The sequence below is a fragment of the Chrysemys picta genome, chromosome 6, assembly GCF_011386835.1.
Source record: "Chrysemys picta bellii isolate R12L10 chromosome 6, ASM1138683v2, whole genome shotgun sequence".
In the NCBI taxonomy this organism is placed as follows: Eukaryota; Metazoa; Chordata; order Testudines; family Emydidae; genus Chrysemys; species Chrysemys picta.
Genome location: NC_088796.1, coordinates 19,105,109 through 19,131,131, shown reverse-complemented (window position 1 = coordinate 19,131,131; position 26,023 = coordinate 19,105,109). Strand labels below are relative to the sequence as shown.

Genomic DNA, 26,023 nt, shown 5'->3' with positions numbered 1-26,023 from the left:
GCATATGTCAATTACATGTCATGGCATTCTTGTTGTCTGCTGATATTCCTAATTTAAAATAGCTAAACCTGGTATAAACTGGCATCTTGTGGTTACCTGTGAGCGGTTTAGCAACGCTGACTTATAACATCACTCTATCTTTTGTGATATAGGGTCATTTATGAGTTAGTTACTTATGTCCCATCTTTAGGTCTTAATTAGTTTGGTTAAGCTATTATTTTTACAGGCTTAAGGCCTGTAGGCTTTTGCATTACTGCTGTAATCCATACCTGTGCCCTATTTAGCATATGCCCATATATCTATAGCAACATAGATGGCTATAATTTATATATAAGATAACACTTAAGCAATGAGAATTAAGTACATGCTTAAGTATGTGCTAACGTGCTTTTTGTGAATTGGGATCATATATGATTACTTGTGGCTTTCACATTGGATTAAATATCCCACATCAGAGTATCAGACCTTCTCTATTTGGATAATACCATTGTCCAGCCTCATTCTATGAGTTTTGTCATGTTGTGTAGTACTTTCTCACATGAGTGATCTCACAGTATAGTTACATGCATGAATAAATACTTAGCATTATCATTGCAGAATTAGTCCTAATTTTCCTGTTATAGTTGCTGATTTTTCTCTGTTAATGTCTTCTTATTTTATATATATATTTTTGATGATGGGTGTCTGGCACCTTGCAAAGGAAAATATCTTGTAGTTCCTGTGCCTCTGTAAAGAAAAATCATGCCTCTCTGATCTGTTTGATTTCTCTGAAAATGTCAACAAAATAGTAGGTAAAGGAGAACAAGCTGATGTGCATATTTGGACTTGCAAAACCCCAAAACAAATTCTTCACGAGAAGCTATTAAAGAAATTAAGTAGTCATACAGTGAACTCATAGATTAGAAACTGGATAAGAGACAGCAAATGAGGAGTAGGATTAAATGTCTAATTTTCAGCATGATTAAAGGATAACACCATGGTACCCCAACATTCTATTCTAGGAGAAATGTTCTGTATCACTGATCTGGAAAAGGGGCAGATGTAGTTTGCAGATGATTCAAATTATTTAGGTTAGTCAAAGCTAGAGAAGAGTGTGAGGAACTTCAAGGGGACCTGACCAAGCTGGGTTAATGGGCAACAGGATGACACATGAAATTCAGGGTTGGCAAGTGTAAGGTATTGCATATTAGAAGGAATAATTTGAAATACTTATATGCATTACTATTTCTCAGTTAACTGTAACCACTCAGGAAACAGGCTTGGCCATCACTGTTGACAGTTCAATAGAAATCCCAGCTCAGTATATAGCAGTGGTAAAAAAAAAAAGGGCAAACAAAATGTTAAGATGGCAAAAGGAATGTGATAGAAAATAATACTGAAAATGTTATAATGCCATTATATACGTCATGAGTATGCTTTCATTTGGAGTTTTGTGTTCACTTCTGGTTATCCTGTCTCAAAAAGAATATAGTAGAATTAGAGGAGATTCAAAGGCAGGCTACAAAAATGCTTGGAAGTATGGAAAGATTTCCATATGATGAGACATTGAACAGATCATGGTGGTTTTGTTTAGAAAGGACACATATAAGAGAGGGAAGTCTAGAGGTATACAAAATAATGTATAGTAAACAAAGTGAATCTAGTAGTCCAATTCATCCTGTCTTATAATTAAAGAAAGGGATATTCAATAAAACAGAAAGTAAGGTAATTGACAATTAACCTGTGACATTCATTGCTGCAAGATGTAATAGAGGCCAACAGCTTAGTAGCATTCAGAATAGGAATGGACATTATATGGATAATTAGAACATCCAGCATTGCTTTATATAAGATTAAATACAATATTTAGAAAAAATGTGAACTCTCATACCACAGGGCATAAGCCAACCACTGACACAGATTAGGGAAAAAATTCCTCTGTAGAAACACCATTGTTGTCCATTCCAAGGTCTCTTGCACCTTCCTCTAAACCATCTGGTATTAGCCACTGTCAGAGATAGATACTGGGCTAGATGGACCACTGTGCTCTAATCTACTAAGGCAATTCTAATGTTCCTGTGCAATCAATACAGAAGTTCTCACTGTAAAGGGTAGTAACTTTGCTGGTATTTCTGTAGTAAATGATGCCATCATCCACTGTAACAGATGACTACGCCATTCTAGGGTATCCTGGCAGAGTCAACTCTTGCTTTGATCCCTTGGAGGCAGCTACTTATTTAGTCTTATGCACTTTGTTGTGTGTGAGACCTTAAAAACTGAGTCTGTCATCCATGTGGACCTTAAAGATCCCATATCTTTTTTGTATGAAAAGGGGTTTTCTCCTTATGTCCTTGACCAAACAAATGCCGAGAGGGGTGTTCAGGGCACGACGATACAGTACATTGAGTAAAATTTAATAAGTACAAATCAGTGCTGCTGTTTCCATGTAGCTTGTAAACCACTTGGGATGAAATGCTCGATATGAATGTAATTTACTGCTATTTACTATTAATTGTTGTCAATGTTTCTCTTTTGGTTCATTTTTAAAATATGTTGATCCCGGCAGTGGTCAGTCTAATGGTGGCTCTGCCCCATCCTAAAACTAAAGTTAAAAGTTGCTGTCATGGCTGACGCATTGTTAAAAACCACAATTGGGCCAGTGCCATTTATAGATTTTAAAAAATGCTGACTTAAAATAGTCTGCCAGCGAGGCTCCAAAAGGTAGAAAGATGCCTTTTCAGCATCCCAGCTAAATCCATCTCTCTTCCCCCTCTCCTGTAAAAATAGCATGAACCCAGACATTGTTTTGCTCTCTGTGGCAGTTGCTGGGAATTCACAAAAGGAAATTCTAGGTTGTAATTTAGCTTGGCCTCAGGTAATGTGTTAAATACACTTGGGATACATATAATCTAAGATTTTTAGTTTGTACAACTCAATTTCCCCCCAAATGTTTAAACAATACTGCTTTTAATGAAAAAATCTGGCTTTATTAAAAGCCAGATCTGTGACTTACAACTGTTTCTGCATATCTGCTCTCAATCAAGAGAAAAGAGTTTAATTTTTGTAGCTTTGTTCACTTTGCATATGTTAAACTGATGCAACATGCACCCAGGGCATCACTTCAGAGACGGTTTGTTCCATAAATATGGAGTCGTCTCTTAAATACCAGATGTAGGTGAAGTTAGATTTGGAATAAAAAGAATAGCAAACAATTAAATTGTTCATCTAGCTTTTAGGAAATATCTGACCCTTCAATTTCTTCTCTGGTCTATCTGTTTTAGGAAAGGGTGGGCACTCTTCCAAAATTTGATTTGATTTGATTATGAACTGCTGCATGGTACCTTGTCATTTCTGCTAGTGAAGACAAGCTTCTGATTGCTTCTTTACTGAAGTTTAGAAAACAATGAGTGATCTCATAAACAAAATACATTGAACAGGGCAATTCAAATGAAAGATGTGCAACTTTGACAACATGGCTAGTTCTAAAAACAAGAAGGGCAAATTTCGGTCTCTTGCTCTCCACATTTAACTTTCTGGAAAAAAAAAAACAGTCTGCTAGTGCACAAAGTGTATTAGTCACTGTCTGAAACTGTAACTTGTGTGAAAGAATCAAGCCTGGTAATTTCTTTTGGAAAACTGGTATGAATTTTGAAGTAAAAACATAAGAACAAAGGAAATAGTTTTTGAATAGAGTCAGTCTTAAGTTAGCCTTTGACCAGTTGATACATTCCACTCTGAAAAGGAAGTTGAAGGGGGAAAAATTTAAAAAAAAAAATCGAGGAGGATACTGGTAATGTTTTCCACATTTGAATTTTAATACATGAAACAGGCTATAAAACTTTGGCCAGCTGCAGTAAATAAAGTAGCAGTGGGAGGTATGGACCGGAAACTTGTACAGAATGTGCTGGTGGAAGTTTCTTTGCCCACTGTACACCTTCATTTGTTGGTTTCAAACTTGGAGTATGCTAGGGTAACTTGAGATTTAGCCCAGAGTCTGTGTTAGTTTCCAGCAGGTCTTCCTTATCAGATATCCTCCACAGTTCTGTGCTATATTGGACAAGTATGAAGCTGTTCCCCAGGCAAAAATAATATGAGACTGGGTCAGATTCTGCTCTCAACTCCACTGTTGTAAATATGAATTACATCCTTTCATTTCTGTGGAATTGCTCCAGATTTACAGCAGCGGAGCTAAGAGCAAAATTTGTCCCACTGTGATTACTTGTTTTCTTAAAAGAGATGGATGACACTTCTAGTGGAAGGTTCATGTATTTCACTCTGTCACTACAGTGTTTCTTTAAAGCCCCAATCCAACAAAGGCTTAAGCACATGCACAATTTTAAGCACATGAATAGTCCCCTTGGATTTCTACAGTTGGTGATGTCCTTGTTTCTAATTTCTCCTCTCACATTAGGCAACTGGGATACATTAAAAATCACTCCATGCTCAGACTTGGCATATATCGTCTCAAGGCAGCAACAAATTAGTAAATTAATTAAAGTATGGGAGCTCCATACTCCCTAATTCCTAATCCCATTTACACTGGGAGTCAGGAGAACTGCTCACTTCCATTGCTGCTGATTTGCTGAGTGATTTTGGATAAGTTACTTAGAGACCACTTCTGCCACTCTTGTATTGAATAGTACCATAGGGCCATACTCAAAGTAAGGCACTGCTCAGCTTGAATAAGAGTGGCAGAATCAAGCCTTAACTTTCTTGTACTTTAGATACAATGTAAAGTGGGTAGAATTATACTTCCTCACTTCTCAAGGGAGTTCTGATTTAATATTTCTTTGAATTGCACTTTGACAACCACTAACAAAAGCTACTATAAAAGTGAATTAACTATAATAATTTTTATCATAATTACAAAGTACAAATATTAAATGTGTCAAGATTGAAGTGCAGGAAATACAGAATATCATGAAAAGAAGTCAAAATGTTACCTTTATAAAAAAAAATAAACTGCTTTTGATCTAAAAAAGGATATTACACTGAATTAGTTTTATGTATCTATATAAATAAAATATACCCAGCACAAATTCAGAAATACAAATTGAAGCTTTTAGGAGGTACAATATATACATAGCAGAATAGGAACAATAGACATAAGACCTGGGTGAAATTTTTCAAATGAAACTGTTTTTTCACTGAAATATGCAGATTTGGGTCAACAGAAACATTTTGCAAATTTGCATTGAATTTGCTAAATTATTTTAGTCAGAAACAAAATTCCAAGAAAAATCAAAACAGTTCATTTTGACATTTTTGAAATGAAATGTTTAGATATTCAGTTTGAAACTGTTTCAAATTTCACTTCAGTTTTATTTTTAAAAAGCTTTAAAAAACTCAAACAAAGCTAATTTTTTTCTTTTTTTCTTTTGTTCAGCCACTGAACCAAAAATGCAGTTATTTGCCCAGATCTAATAGATATGCCCTAAACCAATGTAACAGATAAATACATCTTCTAAAGTGACTTGGTGGACCTAAATCTACAGTAAGAGTACTTGAACCTAAATATCTCTAATTTGACACATCAGCAACAAACTGTTTTGCAATCTTGACTAAATTAATATTTATAACCTGCCATACTTAATAAAGGTTTAGACTTCAATCCTGCAAACACAAATGCGCTTAACTTTACTATCATGAATAGTCTCATTGGGACTATTTGTGGTAGGAAAGTTAAGCACATGCGCAAGTATTTCCAGTACTGAAGCCATAATAATTAAAATGAAGGTAGTGTGGCTTGCGAAGCACACACAAAACACCTCTATGCACTAAAAAGAGTTTAGTTTGTTCTCAGAGGTCAGACATGCAATATTGCTAGGAAATATCATTTCATTGGAAGTGTATTTGTATGTAATGGTATGCAGATGATGAGAGTAAGCATCTCATTCCCATAGCTGGTCATAATATTTGTGTCTCAGTAATGGCAGTTATGAAAATAACAGAAGTTAGGAAATTCCAAGTCAAGACAGAAACTCTAAGGTTAGTTTGTTTGAATTGTATCTGCTCCTACTCCCACCACAAGTACTTGAGCTTAAGCCTATGTTATTGCCTTTAACTGTGAATTTCCTGGCTTTGGTCAGTTCCATCATCATTGTAGAGATGATGTAGATTGTAGAGGGTTTTTATTAACATTTGAAATACAATTTTGTAAAATGGCATTTGTAGGCTAGCTTTTACACAGAAATCATAAAAGTGGCACATTTCTTTTGTAGCCGTGTATGACTGGATTTATTATAACCATTATACAACAAAAACTGGTATACAGTTTTTTTTAAGACCCTCCTTAGAAGTCCATCAACTTGCTTCCATGCTTCACACAAGGGTCCACAGGAAGAGGATATGTTCATTTATATTTTTTTTAACATCCAGATTAAATTAACATATGGAATTTTCCACCACTAGAAATTAAAATAGCAACTCATGAAGTAATTCGGTTATGTCATTCATACAAAAACAAAGAGAGTCAAGGAACTTGGCATTATTTAAAAGACAAGATTCGGCTTTTTTTATTTGTTTGTTCAAAATCTATTACTGCCCTGCTTTAATTTTTATCACAGTTGCAATTAAAAAAAAAAGGTATAATAATTGAGAAAACTGGACAAAACAGCCTTATTGGACTAAAACCTTGTAAAACAAGCAGCAATATAACCCTTTTATATAACATTCATGTTCTTTCTAATTGGTTGACATTCCTAATTTCATGTAAATTATAGCCTTCATCATATTCTTAATACCATTTTTGAAGTATACTGTTGGTTTTAATCAGAAAAAAATCCATTAATTATTATTTAAAATGACACCCTTTTTCAAAAACATTGTCCTGACACAATGACTTCATTCATTTTAAACGAGTTAATTAGGTGTATTGTTAAAATCGTTGTATTTGGTTTCCAAGTTTTAATTTAGCATTAGCTAGCTCCTTGGTTTCCACACATGGACGGATCTATTGTGAAGCCGAATGTGTGTGAAAGTTATTGGAGAATGGTAGTCTCTGGGTAACATTCCTCTAAGCTGCCCTGATTTTTGTTTCCCCTGTAGTCTAGATGAGAAACAGCTGGCTTTTGTTTAAAAAGCTGTTTTGTGAAACGTCTGAAACTTGAGGTGTAGAGCTGAGGTCACCATTAAAGCAGGTGCTTGGGAACAAGTGGGAAAGAAAGCAGGAGAGGCCGATTTGGCCACATAATCTTTTGGAGGATATTTCCTATTAGACTGGAATATGGTATCAAAAGGAAATAAAACTTCTCTAAGCTTGCTGATTTGTTGACTATGTTTTTTACTCACAGATAAATGAAGGAGTTAATATTCCTAATTCTGTAGTTTTAGAACCTTTTATATCTCTGGATTTAGCCAATACTTATATATGGAGATATACCTATCTCATAGAACTGTAAGGTCATCAAGTCCAGCCCCCTGCCTTCACTAGGCAGGACCAAGTGCTGATTTTGCCCCAGATCCCCTAAGTGGGCCCCTCAAGGATTGAACTCACAACCCTAGGTTTAGCAGATCAATGCTCAAACCACTGAGCTATCCCTCCCCCATACTTAATGCTTAAATGAATAATCATCCCTGTAGGAAAGAAATCATAAGGATTATTTCACTGACGTCACTTCAGTGGCCATGGCAACCCACTTCTCTCCATAGTATGTTGCAACTGGTTGATTTCTTTTAAAATACTTCAGTTGTCTCACCTAGTATGAAAGAAATGCTGTTTAAGTGTGGAGGACCAGAACATTGAATTAATGCTCGCTAGGTACTTTATAGTGGAGCATGAATAGAGACTGAGCCAATTGTACCAATAAGATCAGTACCTAAATTAGTCGTTAAAAAGCAAAAGCTAAAATATGTAGAATCCTTGTGTACTTAAAGTATCTATAGGCAGAAAGAATTAAGAAAACGCATCTCCTCTCACAGATTATTAACAGCTGTTTGGGAATGGAGATTAACACTGTAATTTTTGCAGCACTAGAAGAAAATTTGTTTGGGAAGTTGGCTCTTCACTTCCAGTCAATGTGTAATGCCAAATAAAACTTCCTTTTGCAGAGCTCACGTTAGAGTTGAGCAATGTTGTGATTCCCTCAGAAACACTGGATTACCCAAGCCTACCTCCATTAAATAGAACAGAAAGAGTATAGAGAAATGTATGGAGCCCTGCCATGCAGCATTCTATCATACAGTACATAACATGAAAGCCGCTGTTTCGTTCAGACTGCCTCCCTGCCTCTACTTAAGACGTGGCACTCTTTATATATATAAATACTGAACTTCAGCTTTGCCACTTTTGTCAACGTTTAAATGGATTTTGCATATGACTTGCTCGCAAAATTCCTTTTCATAAGATATTTGGAAAGCTGCTTAGTATTCTTTGGTACTTTTTTCTGTATTAAGAAAATGTTGAACTTTGCTATTTTTCCTGATTTAATGCCACCCTTAATGTCTTTTTTTTAAATCCTTCCTTTTTCTTTTGATCTTATTTATCACTGAGCCACTGGTCATATGGAAATTATTATTGTATAGCATGGAGATAAAAGACTTCAGTGCCGTAAAGTAAGAGTGAATAATTTGGACCAATAATGCACACATAGAGTGAGAGACCATTTGTGTCAAAGTGGCCTGTGTTGTTCCCTTTGTAATATAGCAGTTGAGGTTTATAAGGGCTTTACGCAAATCTGCTTTCTGTCAAACTTATAAATTTTGACAATATTAAACACATGTTAACATGCATAACTTTACAACTTGCTTGCCACATGTTTTTATTTATCTAATTGGATAACTCAAGGTCATCATATTTGTAAAGGTACCAAGGTAGTTGCTCGTTAAATTCATTCATGACTTTACTGGTTGAACTAATCTCTTCCTAATTGCGATATGTAGCTGTTATCCTGAGATGGGAAATCATTCAGTTGAACTTCCTGAATTTGTAAGCATTAGAAAATACCTGTTAGTATTCCCTTTGCATCTTTGTTTTCAGAGTGGAATTTGTCAAATTCTTTCTGAGTTATATGTTAATACGAATTGTTTGAAGTGCTGTGTCTCAGTATGGGAAGAGTTAATGGTAAACAAAGGGGTACTTTTTCAGCTTTTGTCTGCTACCTGCAATTCATGAACTGCAAATGCCCATCTGTGAGCAATCAAAGTAATGTTTGTATGACTGTTTCTCACTTTTATAGATGCACTTTTGGTTTCAATAGAGTTCCTTCATTTTAGAGAAAATAAGTTTCCTTTCTTTTCATATGATGGAGATATTGACAAGATAATTAAAACTGGAATCTAGCACTCTTGAACCATCAGATGTAATTGATATTTCATGGGGAGATTACAATTCAAAGATACCAAAACAGTTTTCTTTGTCAGTGGGTATCTAATTACAGTGAGAACATGTCAACTTTTCTCTTTGTGTTTGCTGAAAAACAAATATCTATCTAATCTACCTATATATCCACACATAGGTTTGTGTGTGACCTCTGTTTAGGTTTTATTTCCAAATTTAAGGTTCTGATCATTCAACTGTAGTTTAAAGATCAGTATTTTGAAATTCAAAGGCATATAGCTGTTCATATTCAACAGGCAGCTAAGGTGAAACTATCCTTTTGCAAACAGTTCACTTATTAATAGCACTTTCATGAAGGTGAGGTTAGGTAGTTACATGTCAGTTCCATTAACTAGATGTTCCTGGACTGACAAAGCTCTAACCGTGCTGTGCAGTTCTAGAATGATAGTGGAGGAGAAGCTTAGGTCTAAAGCCTGTTTTGGAGACACTTATCTCAGGAGATAGTATTAACAAGGATTGGATAACTGCCAAATGAAATTTAATACATTTTCACATCCATGAAATAGGCCTCTTAAACACAGAAGCATAATTACTTTCAAAAACGCTTCCTGGAAACAAAGAGAGTGAAAACAGTAAATGTCTTTCTGTTGTTGTTTGTTGATAGCTACAGGATACATACAATGGACCAGTTTTTAAGCAGGACCTCCATTCAAGCCAGTGGGGGTTCTGCGTAAAAATCAATAGCATGATATAGTCCAGTGATATTTACCAGTCTGCATTAAACACCCCACATATAACAAAATACAAAGAAAGACAGAGACTTGCCAAAGGCCACCTAACTTAAAGTGCCAGTGTTTGAAATCTGCGAATCATGGGCAAGTTGGAACAACTGTTGAATTCAGTGAACTTGTTACACACCCTGGCCTTTGCCTGTGGGTCAATGAACTATAATTATATTTTTCAACTATTCAGAAAATTGAGAATGCATGGGTTTAATTGTTTCTCTTGGCAGATTTTGGAGGAGGATAGTGGGTTGGGTTTGATTATTTTTTTAAATCAAAGGTTGAAACACGATGAATGCACCAGAAGACTAAGTGACCTTTTTCCTTTAATCAAGTTCTAGTTTTAGAAAGTTAATAAAGTCTCAAGACAGTTTCATGTTAGCTTTAACAGAAAACAAAATGTGAATCTTTAAAAAAAAAAAAAAACATCAAATGCCACCACACATACACATCTCTTTTGGTATGGTTAAATCTATATTCTAGTTCCGCTAAACCAAAATCCTAATAGAAAAGACGCTTCTATTCTATATACCTCCATGTGCTTTCACTTTATAGGTTCTTTTGAGATATTTTGTTATTCCTATCAAAGTATTTTCCCTTTTTCAAACAACTTTTGCAATATACTTTTGAAAACCATAGCTGCTTCTATTATGGTAGGGCTACGTAACTCCCACAAAAATCTAAATAAAGTCAAAAGGCATAAACCATAAAGCTTGGTATTCATACTTGAATATCTCCATACTTTATATAAAAGGTCAAAGGAAATACTGTGAGAACCAGATCTACCATTATTTCAGCTCATAAAATTTAAAAAAAAATCCATGAAAGACAAACAAAAATATCAGTGCAAGTATCTGTTTTTCCATCTGGATTTTCTCTACACCCATCATCCTAATATTGAAACACCTGTCAAAGAATTTAACGCTAAAAAGCCCAGTAGCCTAATCTTGATCCCCAATTACTCCCAGGTGGTTGGGACTGTGCTTCTACACATATATATATATATATAATATGTTTGTTATTCATGAGTTTGTTAACCTCAGGGGCCAAAGTAACACAAGATAAGGACTTCTCCTGATGTTTCCTTTTAGCTGAAAAATCTCAAAGAGAATAGATTTTTTTGTTATTATGACTCCCTAAAGGAAATAAACACAAAGAGTTACACGTAAATACTAGGTTTCAGAGTAGCAGCCGTGTTAGTCTGTATCCGCAAGAAGAACTGGAGTACTTGTGGCACCTTAGAGACTAACAAATTTATTTGAGCATAAACTTTGTTTGTTTTTCATTTGCTGAATGTTCAAGTAGGGGTCTGTTTAAAGACAGGTCAATAAATGAAGTATTAATAGAACTTCAAACTGAGCTTGATTCTCTAAAGATAGTATTATTTATAGATCTTCAATCCTGGGCCGGGGGGAATGAGTCATATCTTCACTTTGTCTTGGGGCAAACCTGTTGTTCATATCACAGACAAAATGCTCATTGGTTGGGGATAGCAGATGGATTGGTATCTGATGTTATTGTTGAAGGACTTACCCACTATTTGCAAATGAGGTTCACAATTTAAGGATATTCCTGGAAGGAACCTTATTTGGTCCTTGAGTCCCAGATGGCTAAGGAGTACATTATTCCATCAGCACAAGGTAGGGTAACCATGATTGTAAGACCAAAATTAGCTAAACAATAGTAACTATTTATAAAAAACCCAACCACTCTACAAACCGAGAGTCTGTCAAACCAACGGAGGAAGTGAATTTCAGTCAACTGTACTCCACTGAGAACATTCTGCCATCAGATATCAGACGACATTCATATCTATCAGCTGTATGATAAAGCACATCAGCTGATCTCTACAGTTGTGAGAGAACACAGGAAAACAGGCAGAGGCTTATTAAACTAGCCCTTAAAGTTCAAGAGTGCAGTTAAAGTTCAATTGAATACAGAAAGAAAACAGTCTTTGGTGCACAGGCATGACCAGTGCTACTAAGCAGAGCAGCTATCATATTAGGTACTAGCTGCAACTACAGATAGAAGGACCTTCAAAGATTGCCCTATTTAGACAGGATTGCAATAATGATAAAGATATTGATAACTAAAGTAATGAAAGGAAGAAAGAAAATGTGTGTTTATATGCATGTGTACCTAGATACAATAGGAATTGGCACACTTTTATACATCAGTAAAATACATTGTCTATAGGTAAAAATTTTCTACAGCATCTAAATGACTTTGGAGCTTATATTTCATTGAAAGTCAATGAAAGTGCCTAAGTTGCTTCTGAAAATGGGACTTAGGCTCTAAGTCATTTAAGTGCTTTTGTAAATTTGACCTTATATATATAAGGGGGGGCTATACAGTTCCCATTTACATGCTGGCACTCCCCCTCAAAACTGCCCACCAGGAAAGAAAAGTGTTCAGTTCCAGAACATCAACATTTGGTAGTAGACCAAAATGGCATCTCTTTTCTCATATAAGCAATTATGACTGGCACATTGCAACAAAGGAAAGACTGAAGAGAGTTTTATTCATAGCATTTTCTGATCAGTTCCACCTTTCTGTCTTTCCATTTCCAATTTAAGGGATTCATCATGGCTCTCAGGACATCGAATGCAAAGGACATTTTACATAAAAGTAAAGTTCAGTGTGGTGTCTCTGGATCAGTCTTTGCTCCCTCAAATCAAGGTGACTGGTTATGTACTTAGGACTGAAGGATGAAAGTGCTTGTGCATTTTATGTCAGGAAGTATCTCAAAAGACAATAAAGCCACGTTACTTTTGGTGAAGTGCTCTGATTAGGTTAATGCTGACATCAGAGTATTCAGCCACTGCTGCAATGAGTTTATGCTATTTATTTATCATTTACCTAGCAACAACTATGGGATGCTAGGCTTAGTAAAGTCACCGAAGATAGACCACAGGTGCTTACAGTCAAAATAGATGTAGATGAGAGAAAGAGAGGGGTAATGTCAAAAGGCAGTGATAAAGCAGTGATGTTAAGCATAAGTTGATGTAGTTCATGGTTCTTTTTAACTGTTTTTGAGGAGACGACTAGGGTTTATAGAACTCATGGAAGGAAGCATGTTTTGAGGGGGGATTTGAAGAAGATGAGGCATTGTAGGCAAGGGAGAAGTCCGAGACATAAGGGAAAGTAGGGGAGTGTGAGAGTGACACAAAGTGGGCAGTTATATATGTAGTTTGGTTAGATTGAAATCACTGAATGTGGGAACAGAGAGAGATAAAATGATAAATGATTAATTCCCAAGTTATTCTAAAATATGCGTCCAAAATAGACTGAAGAACTTTTGTAGTACATCTCTTGGTCCCTCTAGGAGTTCCAGGTGCAGTACAGTGTCCTGGCATTGAACAGACTTAAATGAGCTACAGATTTTCATAAATGAAATATCCAAAAAGATAGAACATGCAGATGATCACATAATTATATTTTATAGCAACGAACAGAGTGGAATAGAGTCAATATTCTTGGGTTAAACTCAGCCCTGCCACAACTCTATTGCAATTGACGGACCTAGCCAGGTAAGATATACGTTTTTTGTGTTTTGAAGGCCCCAAAGTCTGAAGCTTTACAATGCCCAGATGGACCTTTCTGACTGCCATTCATATCACAGAAAGTGAGATAACCCTTCCTGGGCAGAGTTGAGTACATTGGCGTAGATGATAAGACCAGGTCTTTCCCTAATGTATGGCTTATGGCCAGTTCACTGCAACAAGTGTTTGTTCATCTCAACAGACTTGCTAGATTTGGGGCAGTAAAAGAGAAAATATAAATAGACAAACTTGCCCATTTATTTGTGAGAAATAAGATAATATTACTTCCAAAATTTCTTTGAAGGTGAAGAAGAGGAGAAGTCTGCAACTTTTCTTAGTAGGTTTTATTAGAACTGGTTAAAAAAATATCATTTTCACTAAAGTAGTTGTCAACAATTTCATCCCTTTTTCTCTAAATTAAAGATTTCAATAAAATCATCAAACTTGTAAATTTTGGATTTTTTCAGCCAGCTCCTCTTGTTTTATGATAAAACCATAGACTATATCATTAGGGAACTCAGTCAAAATGAACACTCAGAATCATGTGTCCTGGATTTAGCCATCCTAGTTACAGTCTTAATGTCAACTACAATTTGGCTGAAAGGAGGTAGACATTTTGAATGGGATGACATGTCTGCCAAAGTATATCAACACCTTCAAGTAGCTCAAAAGAAGTCTGCTGGTTGTTTTCCAAGTGAAAATGTCATCATTTAGAGTGAAACCAAATGGATTCCTACACTTGTCCCCCCAGCTTTACCACAGAAAATCCTCTACAGTTTACAGAACTTTAACTCTATCCATCTCCAGAAAAAGTATGTTTAGCCACCATAGTTTCCTTTCACAAATAAGAAGCTGCTCTTAAGGGCCCTTTTATCAGAGTGCTCCTCACTAAATTTCTCTCCTGAATCTTTGAGATTCTTGAAACCTCTTGTATTTTATATGCAACACTATTCCTGTGGTGGTGGCATTTTAGATCTCTAGACTTATAAGCTACACCACCTTTTTTTTTCTTGCAACCAAATATATGAGTAAATGTACTAATTTTCCAAAGTCTCCTCTTGAGATATCATGTTTTAAAAATTAAAGTGTTTCAAAAGGGGGAGTGTTTTTATCTCTGTTATATTACACTGGCTTTTTGGCTATCTGAATTTAGTCTGAAAAAGAAAAACGTTTTCTTGAGTCCCCTTTGGAAATGTTCCCTTTTATGTTTCTTACTGTGGTCTTGCCTTGCTGGTAAGAATCAGACTGTATTATCTTGTAAGTCTGAATAGAAACATTCCTAAGTCTATTTAGTAGTCCAGGAGAACTGAACCATGGATAATACTTTTTGAGAATGAAGAGTCACCTAGAGTTCTCTACGGAATGTATAATCTGTGGAGACACATTTCATCTAATGGTAGGATCAGTACCTGAGAACGTCCAGGATGAAAACTGTTACATGTAGAAATGTTGGTTTATACCATTCAAGGTGTTATTTGGCTTTAAGGTATGTCTTAACTTAAGAAATGTAAGAGATTGCTCCCTGCAATTCCAGTGGTGTACTATAGAGGCTCTTTGAAATCAGAGTGCCTGTCCACAGCTTCTGATAATTCTGCTCTCAAAGTAAATAACTGTCCTTCCTTACCGTCCATTGTATTTAATTCTGTGACAATTTTAGCTTATAAAGTGCATCAATGAGCAGTGTACATGGAAAATAATGGACGTATTTCCATTGTGCCTGCACTGTCAGCTAAGATGATGGCATTACTGGTGTGTTTAATAAAACCTTTATTGGTATATTACCCGGAGTCATGGTGTTGGCAGGAATGGTGCCCCTTTGGATTTGGAACTCTATGGTTAATGAAATACAGTGAACATTAATTTGGAATGGGCTTCTAGCTTTGGAAAGCCAGGTGATGTTTTATTATATCTGTGCCGAATAGGGGCTGTGTCAGATACTGCTGTAGCTTCCGCTGTCAGAGGCTTAGCTGGCATTATGGAAAAAAAAAAATGGCAGGCTTGAGAATCTTATCCCCTGAAATGAAAGTTGAATGCCAAATTTAAATTCCTGCAGGATTTCCGATAGCAATGGGGGAATTGAGAAGCCCACAATTAAGCATATGGGCATTAAGATAATTGTCAGATCTGTTGGCGGACATGATAGAAGACAGATGGGTACGAATCAGTGCGCTCCACTGCAGCACCCTGGGAGACAATTTGACGTTTTACCTGCCTGAGCTACTCTGCCATATTTGTCACTAAATGTGCTGCACAGCATCTTCTTGAGTGTTAAGTGGTTTTGCATATTATGTAGATATACAGTACATCGGCGCCCTCTAGTGAAAAAGCTACAGGGAACATTATTTTTAGATGTCTGCCTTTCTCTTTAGTCTCTCTTCACTGTCTGAGGAACTTGTTACATCCGTATTCACCTTCATATCACATTCAACTCTGTGACTCTTCTCTTTACAGGTTGGAGCTCATCGTGAAGATGGTGTCGGTCTGCGTGGCAGCCATTCGCTTGTGCCAAATCAGGTTCCAGTTCCACAGCTGCCAGTTCAGTCTGCTACTTCCCCTGATTTAAATCCACCCCAAGATCCATACAGGGGTAAGTACACCAAAATACTGTCAGGACACTGCCATGTGGCAGTCTTAAACGCTTGTATTTTTACATTAAAAAACTTTAATTATACATGCTACAGCGATTGGAATTGAGTCTACTTGGAACTTGGATTCATAGTAGTGATAACTCAGATACACAATGAGACCATAGTGCAGCTTGAGTGGGAGGAGAGAGTCAGGAGTAACATGATATATAGTTCTGATTAATCCAGACATCCTATCTGGTATGCTCTAGTAATCACAATTACAAGCATCCAAGCAATTTAGCCCAGGACAGCAAGTTCTAGTACTAACATAACTCAAGCAGTAGAGAAATGTAGAAAATGTTTTAGGATGCAAAATCAAAAAGAGTAAACTTAAGACCCTGCGGTTCCATTGCACACAGAATTCCCATTGACTTCAGTTAGATGCGAGGGAAAATACCAAACTGATTTTAATTGTATTACAGTATTTGCTGTGCTTTGTGAATCCTGTAAGATTTATATGTATAGATGCAGTATTGTTTCAAAATACGTGTGAAACTAACTGAACCTAGAGTACATCTAGGGTCTATCTTTATTCCTAGAGGCTGCTAATTTTACAATTAAAGTATGGAAGAAACAACTCAAAATTTCTTTTATGATGGCTTACAAGCTCTTACTCATTCTTCATGGCTAAGGTATTTTGATTATTTTATGGAAATGGCATATTAAGATTTTTTTTAAGAAGAAGAAACATTGTCTAGTGTTTTAACAAAGAACTGGGAGTCAGGAATTCTAGGTCTTATTACACAGCCAATCCACTGGCTTAATGTGTGAGGCTGGTGAAGATCACGAACTCTGTGTGTGTCAGTTTCCCTTCTGTAAAATGGGAATGATACAGGTAATGAATCTGTAAAACACCTTCAGATCCTTGAATGGAAGGTGCTATAGAGGGGCAGTCTTTTATTACTATTTCTTGTTAAATCGTTGCTCAAGGAAAAAGCTTAGCGTAATAGCTCATAGACACTTGGGTTCTTAATCAGAACATGAGGTGTGTGATTTCCATGATTATGATTTTAATTGCAGTTTAGCTGATGTTTGGTAGACAGTGAAATTATCATCTATTCCAGAAAGATTGCGAAGTGGAATTAAGCCTCAAAGCCAGTGCTGAAAAATGGTTTCAGCAGCTGCATTCTTGAAACTCCCTTCTGCACCAGTCAGTCCAAATGAGTGGCTGTAAGAACAGACGGGAACACAGATCCAACAATAGGTGGCATTAGTAAGGAACATACATGCAAATGCATTCAAACCTTTGCTTAAACATTGGTAACAGAAAATCACTGTGTTTTCCCATAGGTATGCCAACTGGACTGCAAGGGCAGAGTGTATCTTCAGGCAGCTCTGAAATCAAATCTGATGACGAAGGAGACGAAAACCTTCAGGACACAAAATCTTCTGAGGACAAGAAACTAGACGATGACAAGAAGGATATCAAATCAATTACTAGGTCAAGATCTAGGTAACAGTATATAATAGTGTCGCTTCATTTAATTCCTTTACTGGATTTTGATGAAGTGAACAACTGGAAGAAACTCATGAGTTTTTTCCTGGCAGGTAAAACCACAGCCTAAGAGGAAACTGAAGGCAAGTTCTGGTAGTACTAACAGTATAATTTCAGATACTTGTACTCCAGACTTCCTAAAATTCCTTTCAAATCATGAAATTGGACACTAAGCAAATTATCCCAATATAAAATTTTTATAAGATTAAAATATGCTTAGCAGATTGCTTTTCATCCACACCTCTGCTTAAAAATTGGAATAAAATATTTATTTTCACTTTTTAATGTAGGGTTCTCAGAACAGATCACATTTGCATGACAGTTTACCAGTGTCCAACATATTGTACTCTTGTCTCTTACATTTTTAAATAAATCCATTAGGCCTGTTTATGCCAGCCCTTTATCTAGCTTTTAGGAGAAGCTGGGTGTTCATATCATACCCTGCTCCCAAGAATGGCTTGGTATCTTTATATAGACAAACATTTCTCCCCTGCAGGCATCAATGGCCATGAAATGCATGATTATACTTGGATTGCCACTGGGACTAAATATGTTCTGCATGCTATATAAAATATTACAAAGTATTAGTGAAGGCATATCCTTGGATTTTATCATCTTGGACCTTATGTCCTTGGTGAATGTTACTCACATGCATAGAAGCCCTAAGCACTAACCACCAGGATAAAGGAGAAGTTTCCTACTACAATAATATCTAGTGGCCTGTCAACGCTGAGTTCTATGTTGGGACCTGGTTTATGGAGTCAAGCTTTTGATTTTCACCTTTTGGTCCTATATCAAAGCTAAGAATACCAGTAAAATTGAAATTGAGGTCCTCTCCTGGTTTGGTTTGGTTTTTAAATAAAAAAGATAAATCCGAGTTTGAGGTGTCACTTCTCCTTCAAAACAACAGTCTTGGATACTGTCTGAAAATGGGAAGCCTCTGAATAAGATCAATCATCTTTATTCCAAAAACACTAGTTTGGTTGCACAGAGCAAGCATTTTGCTCTTAAAAAAAAATAACAACATTCTCCGGCACTCATTGATTTCTAAAAATATTAATTACATACACATCTATTATGAGCAGAGTAAAAGTTGAGGTTTTCTCATAATAAATGATGTGTTGGAAAAATCAGATTTAGAAGAGGTGCTTTCATGTCCATGGATGATGTGGCAAGACAAAAGCACCTTTATGCTGCTGCAGGGTGATCTTCTCATTTCTTGTTAATTTAACAAGTAGGCTGTCACTTATGCATATGAATGTGTGCTTTGAAGCTTTTGTAAACTGTTATTTTTGTTTTTAAGAACCTTGCAACTTGAAAAGGTTACTCTTGCTATTTAGTTATACTTCTAAATACATGTTGTGTTAGGGCTGTTAAACTTACCAATATATTTGCATAACCAATTTAAAATATGTATTAGCCACTGAGTCACTGGAAAATACGTGTTCAGTTTAAAATCATTGTCATTATGTTTAGGATAGAAACAGGTTTTATTGCACAAAATGATGCAGAAATTAAACTTAGGGCTCTATCCAGTTGTAAATTACACAGAAATTTCATGGGCCTTCCTGACTATGTTGCTTCTACATCCTGTTTGCCACTTGATAGTGCTTGTATGCTTCCTAACCCATCTTTTTGTGGCTTTCCAAGTCTGTGTTAACACAGGTGGCATCAGACTTTGCCAAGCCAAGTACAGTATTCCCCTCCCACCCCTCCCCCCCACACACACACACACCATCTAAATGACAGGGGCTGGTCCTTCCAGAATCGCCCAACAGATAACTAAACTGAAAACATTCTAAGGTGTCCCCCTACTGGCTGAGGTTTGTTATTTCTGAGCTGCCCAGGCCTGAGAGCCCCATTTTATACCACATTATCAGATAGCAGCAGATAAAGTAGCCCACCCATCAATTATAGAAGAGTAAGGGGCCTTTATCTGATTCATGAACCTACTCACAATGGCATTGATAGGGAATGGGACAGGTAGCCATCGGCACCATGCCCAGAATTGTAGGGTAAAAGAGGTATAATCTGCATGCACGTCACTAATCACAGTCACATGATCCTGCTCTGCTCCTACCTTTTAGTCTTGCAAGACAGTAAACCCGCACATTACATTAACTCCTCAGCTCCTTGGTAAGGACATTCTATTACTTTCCTTTTAATCCTGCACAGAGGATCTCTTTTCCCTTACGTGACCCAAAGGGCTATATATAATTTCAGCTGCATAGACCCTGTAACGATTTCTATATTCCTTGCTTAAGAATACCAAATTAAAAAAAAAAATGACTGGAACTTGATTTGGTTTAAGACCGGTGTCTTCCCTGTGAGTTCAAAGTGCAATGTGAAATGTAAAGGAGTTGTAGTTAAAATATCAATTACGTAGGTTCCCAGGATTTGTCATGCATGCAAATGTAACAATACTGGCTGTGGTGCTGCTTTGTAAAATATGTTATTGAAAAGTACTGTTTTCTCTTGTTGTTACTAGCAGAGGCCATTGTATTCTGTTTTGTTTAGCTGGTAAAGGCTTCAATACAAACCTAGGCGCTCTACTCAGAGCAAATATAGAGGGATTTAAATATGATTATCAGCAAAATAATATATTGTACATGGAGCGAAGGCTTATTGGCAAGTTAGAATTAGCCAGAAAATTGCTGCCTATGCATTGCAGCAGTGGTTTAGGATGAAATCTGTTTAAAGAGTCTGCCTTACTTTTTTCCCACACCATTAGAAAATACCGTGTTCCTTTTGTCTCTCAGCAATAACGACGATGAAGACCTTACACCAGAGCAGAAGGCAGAGCGAGAGAAGGAAAGGAGAATGGCCAACAATGCTCGTGAGCGCCTACGTGTGCGTGACATTAATGAGGCTTTCAAGGAGTTGGGCCGGATGGTACAACTCCATCTGAAGAGTGACAAACCCCAAACCAAACTCCTGATTCTACACCAGGCTGTGGCTGTCATCCTCAGCTTAGAACAGCAAGTCAGAGGTCAGTTTGGCAGTTCTCTCCTGCAACAGGTTATCTATCCAGCAGCATTTAGCTCCACTGGTTCTCAAGGATCACTGTAAGGTGTTGTAGGTACTGATGAACAGGGCCGGCTTTAGCAGGTGCAGGGCCCCACGCCGGGACGTGAATTGTCTCGCCCCCCCCCGCCCCTCCGCCGCCCCAACTCCGCCCCAGCCCCGCCCCGACTCCGCCCCCTCTCTGCCCCATTGGATCCCTCCCCAAATCCCCACCCTGGCCCCGCGATTTCCCCAAGCACGCCGCATTCCTCCTCCTCACCCCTTCCTCCCAGGCTTGCACTGATCAGCTGTATGGCGGCGCAAGCGCTGGAAGGAGGGGGGAGAAGCAGGACGCGGCTTTTTTTTTTTTTTTCCCCGCTCCGCCGGCAGTCCCGGACGTTGCAGGGCCCTCTTAGGCGCAGGGCCCCATTCCAGGGAATCGGCCGAATCGGCTTAAAGCCGGCCCTGCTGATGAAAACAGACTTTTATGTGCAAATGCATATATAATAGCACAAGAAAAATTCTTTAGTTTGGTCATTATCTCCAGTTCTTAGAAAAACTCTCCTTTTGCTTTCCATTAGATTTAGAACTCTAGGTTTTGGAATACATAAAGTGTAATGTCGGTAGCCTGCTTTTCATCCGTCTCCTTTTTTGGCTGATCAGTGTTGCAAGGCTGTGTTGAGAGTACATGAAATGAAACAATAGTAAATTAACCCTTTGGCACTATCTATGCCAAAGCTGTTGCAGCTAAACACTAATACATTCACAGCAGGAAAATCTGATTCCCAGAACCAGGAGGCAAAAATAATTGAGAAATTATCAATTTTTTTAACATTGAAAAATACTTCCAAAACAAAATGTACAGTATTACGCTATAATGTGCCATGTGGAAAAATCTGATTTAAAAATGCTTCCTGTTACCTAAAAGAAGACAAAGTGGTCAATCTGTAAATTGCCAACTTCCAGAAAATGTTACCACATCTTCTTCAATTCCTCTAGCTCTTCAGTCATGTTAAAACAAACCTTTTTGAGGTTAGCCAGGCCTGTCTAACATACAGTACCAGTCTGTAATACTTGGTGATACAGAGATTATTCTAAAAATGCACTTGAGCCCACAACACTCACATCTGGCATCCAGTCCAGGTGTTGTACCATAAAGTTCCTGGGTTTCAAGGTTCCAGTTCAGCATATTATGGAGACAGGTCCTATCTGCATGATTCAGGTCGAGTCTGAGCTCACTAACTCAGTGTTTGGGAGTGCATGGATCTGGGGGTCCAATTCAACATTGTGGTTCTAGACTTATTTTCCATTTTTGAAATTATCTTTTGGAAGTCTGACCTTAATGAGAAAATGAGGAAGGCAGTTTAGTCTTTGACACACATCCCTGATATTCCCAATATTCAAATTTTGAGTTACTTAGAAAGATCCAAGATGTAATATTAAGCTTGGCTAACCCCTTGGCCATTGCATGAACATGAAGGTATTTGCAAAATGTACGTACTAAGCTGCACTGCTTAAAAGCATCAAAGCCTTTATCACAAATGCCACCCTTTAAATTTCTATACCTTGAAAGGAATATTCTAATGACAAAGACTTCGTGTTATAAAGAAAATTGGATGTTCACTTGTAAAACACGCTTTAAAGCTTTTAAAGTATACTGGAAATCTATAAGAAGTAACTGATAAATTAATTGTCAGATGCAAATTCAGTGAACAAAACATTTTGCTGTAAAACTTAACATATTTGAAATGGCCTTTTGCTTCAATTCAACAGAAAGGAATCTGAACCCTAAAGCAGCATGTCTGAAAAGAAGGGAAGAAGAGAAAGTGTCTTCAGATCCCCCTCCACTTTCCTTGGCAGGACCCCATCCTGGAATGGGAGATGCATCCAATCATATGGGACAGATGTAAAAAGGCAAGTTCATTTTCAGCTGTGACCAAAGCACAATAAATACACAAGTAATTCAGCAAAAGACACTGAACACAGAGTCATTCTGTAGACTCTGGACCAGATTGGGAGTGGGGGTGAGGGTTGAAAAAAGGAGATAAATTCATGGAGGATAGGTCCATCAATGGCTATTAGCCAGGATGGACAGGGATGGTGTCGCTAGCCTCAGTTTGCCAGAAGTTGGGAATAGGCAACAGGGCATGGATCATTTGATTGCCTGTTCTGTCATTCCCTCTGGGGCACCTCGCACTGGCCACTGTCAGAAGACAGGATACTGGGCTAGATGGACCTTTGGTCTGATCCAGTATGGCCGTTCTTATGGTTGCATATGTGCAACTAGGAATAAAATTAGGCCCATCATTATAAAATTTACTTAAATTTAATCATCTTGCACCTGCACTTAGATTTCCAATAATATGTTCAAATCATTTATTCAAAGAAGAGAAAGTTGTGTGTATTCAGCAGTACTGGACTGATTTATTTTTTCACTTCCTTCACAGGTCCAAGTTGCCACATTTCTTCATTTAAACAAGAGACCACTTCCTTAACAGCTGTATTATCTTAATCCCACATAAACACTTCTCCTTAACCCCTTTTTTGTAATATAAGACAAGTCTGAGTAGTTAAGAATCACAGACGCAAGAGATTTCAGCATTCCCGATTATTAAACAAAAGCAAAAAGTGCAACTTGAGGGACGACTCTCTTTAACATATCATTCAGAATGTTTAAAGCAGTATGTTACGAGCTGTAAATGCACAGCCTAGAGACTGAATGGCAATCTTCTCCACACTGTGGGACAATGCATTTGTGCCTAAACTTCTTTTGGAAAAAAAAATATAATTAATTTGTAAGTCTGAAAAAAAAATATTTAATTTAAAATTGTAAACTTGCAATAATGAAAAAGTGTACTTCTGAAGAAAAAAATGAACGTTTTTGTTGGTGTGCTAGACAGCTAGTGTTTATACTTACTGGATATTAAAAGGGAAGCTTTGCTGCCCAGATATTTACAAAACCAGCAAACGTCCTAATGAAAACTGAAGTGATGACATTAGCCATTCCTTAGGGTAGGAGGAACAGATGGATCTTATAGACCTATGACAAATATATATATATAAATATATATATAAATATATATTAAAAATTTAGTGAATATGGTAAGCTTTTGTTCATTTGTTTCAGACTTTTTTGCTCCTGTAAAAAAATAGTACTGATTAACTTTTTTAAAAAGAAGATTTTACTGTAAATAAGGATTTTTTGGTCTTATTTCTGTCCCGCTCCCCTGTTTTTGTTATTGTAACCTGTAGTGCCAACTCTGTCTCTGGAGGGGTAGTGCAGGCTGAAATGCTGACCCTGACGTTGCTTCTCATTCATAAGTAGGTAGAGAGTTGTTTCTCCAGTCTTTTAGGAACACAGGACTTTAAAGTCTCATCATGTGTAGATATTACAGGCTGCATTACTGAGACGTGGCAAAATGAGTTTGAATCGTAATGTTGCTCTTGTTGACCCTATTCTGGGATTTTCAGAGGTACAAGGTTAGAATGCTACAATGTTACCACTGTGCCTTCCAATGTTTATATCATCAGAAACATTACATAATCAAAGTGGCTGTGATTTAACAAACCAATTAAAGTGTTACCTATGTGTGTAGCCTAAATAGTGTGCAGTGAGGCGTTTCTGAATACACGGTCAGATTTGGGGGGTGGGGGGAATCCATCAATTGGGAAAATTGCAAGCAGTGTGACAGATTTGATTGACTTTCTTTTTTCATTCTTTTCTTGTTTTCAAGTGGATTACTTAAATGTAGACCACTTGCTGCCTCCTCCTTCATTTGCGAAATGCCAATATTCAGTCATCATGCAACATTATAACAAGCCTTATGAGTCCTAAAGCATTAAGTTGCACTTTCTTGAGGAGGGGGTAGGTGGGTAGTACAGTATTTCTCTGGCCAGTATGAATGAAGTTTTTACTTAACATATTTAATAGTAACATAGATCAAACTATGGCACAGCAACTCATCAGACAACTAGCTTTGAAGTCTGGGCACAACTGAACCAACTTCCATAGTGAATCTTATCATGATTGACTTTGGTGTACAGTACAATTAACAGATAGTGCTCCTAGTTAAGTATTTGTCAGCATCCTTTTGTCTCTAATTCTAGTTTCTATTTTTACAGCCACACAAACCTGGCATGTATTTTAAATAAAATCTCCCTGTTCAAGTAGATTTTCCACCTATCAGCACTGAGTAAATGCCATAAATCCATCAAAACGGTCTAAATGTTCCATCTGTTCTCCTGTTTTGCCAGTTATATAGTAATGAAAAATACATTTGTAAATTTTATGCAACAAATGGCAAACGTATCATTATTTTGAAATTGTGTATGTAAAAGTTATATTTTTACATGTAGACTCTTGTTATTATGTGTTTTAATACATTGTATCATTTTTTGTTTAAAAACAATCTGTGTGGTTGAAAAAAGTCTCATTTAAATGAAATAGTGAGATACAAGAATCTGAATTTTATGTTTGTTTCTGAAAACGTAAAGAACAAATATGATAGTTAACATGTGATCACCTTCTACATACCCATAAACATTTTGATTAGCTGCGTGCGTGTTGAAACCTGTAAATATGTTCAGTAGTGGGAAAATTTAAAATGCTTTGATTTGTTGATAAGTTTCTCAAATGTGGAGGTGGATTACACGATTAGCTATACACAATAGAGCAGCAGGCACAAGGTTTAATTCAGAATTACAAATGAATATTATTTTTAAAATGCTGGACTTTTAACAGGCCTGGTTTATATGAAAATGGGTGTGATAAAGATTAATCTCACCCATTGTTAATGATAACTATGCTTTTGAGTGCTGGTATCCTTAAGGTTTCTCTTTATCAGTATCATATACATTGATATGAAGAGTGAAACAACAATGAACAAACCATATTTTTTGCAGGCAAATTATAACCCAACAGATCATATTCACTTTTATCTATACATGTACACATCAGGTTTAGGAAATGAAAATAGCCCTTTTACTATTGAAGAATTTTAAGAGCATTGCTTCTGATAACTATTATCAGAAAATGCATTATAAAACCAAATTCATGTTTACTCTTAAAAAATCGGAACAAAAATAAATGTTTACCTTTATTGACATTTTTAACAAAAATTGGAATGGGGGGGTTTCTTTGTATTTCTTGTCTTTACATTTGTCTCTCACTCAAATTGAGTAGAAGTTTCAGTTTTTACCCACCAGTTTTGGTGAACTGTACCTCTCAATAAGGTGGTGATTTTATAGTAAACTTCCCTTTTAGGAATAAAATAGCCTTTGAAGGGCAAACCTTCATCCACACTAGATTTAACTGTGCG

At 36.8% G+C, this 26,023-nt stretch overlaps 1 protein-coding gene across 38 annotated transcripts in view; it reads left to right on the top strand.

Annotated features, from left to right (window-relative positions):
- Positions 1-23,333, top strand: part of TCF4 (transcription factor 4) — a 324,983-nt gene extending 301,650 nt beyond the window's left edge. For 25 of the 38 annotated variants that reach the window (XM_065598769.1, XM_042850651.2, XM_065598774.1 and 22 more), the window contains 5 exons: positions 16,032-16,167; positions 17,498-17,660; positions 20,462-20,691; positions 22,479-22,619; positions 23,153-23,333. In XM_065598769.1, the coding sequence (XP_065454841.1) occupies positions 16,032-16,167; positions 17,498-17,660; positions 20,462-20,691; positions 22,479-22,615 (666 nt within the window). In that variant the 3' untranslated portion in view covers positions 22,616-22,619; positions 23,153-23,333. The remainder of the gene's footprint in view (positions 1-16,031; positions 16,168-17,497; positions 17,661-20,461; positions 20,692-22,478; positions 22,620-23,152) is intronic. The other 13 variants (XM_065598779.1, XM_065598775.1, XM_065598770.1 and 10 more) reach the window with 1 other exon arrangement.
- Positions 23,334-26,023: the final 2,690 nt, after the last annotated feature.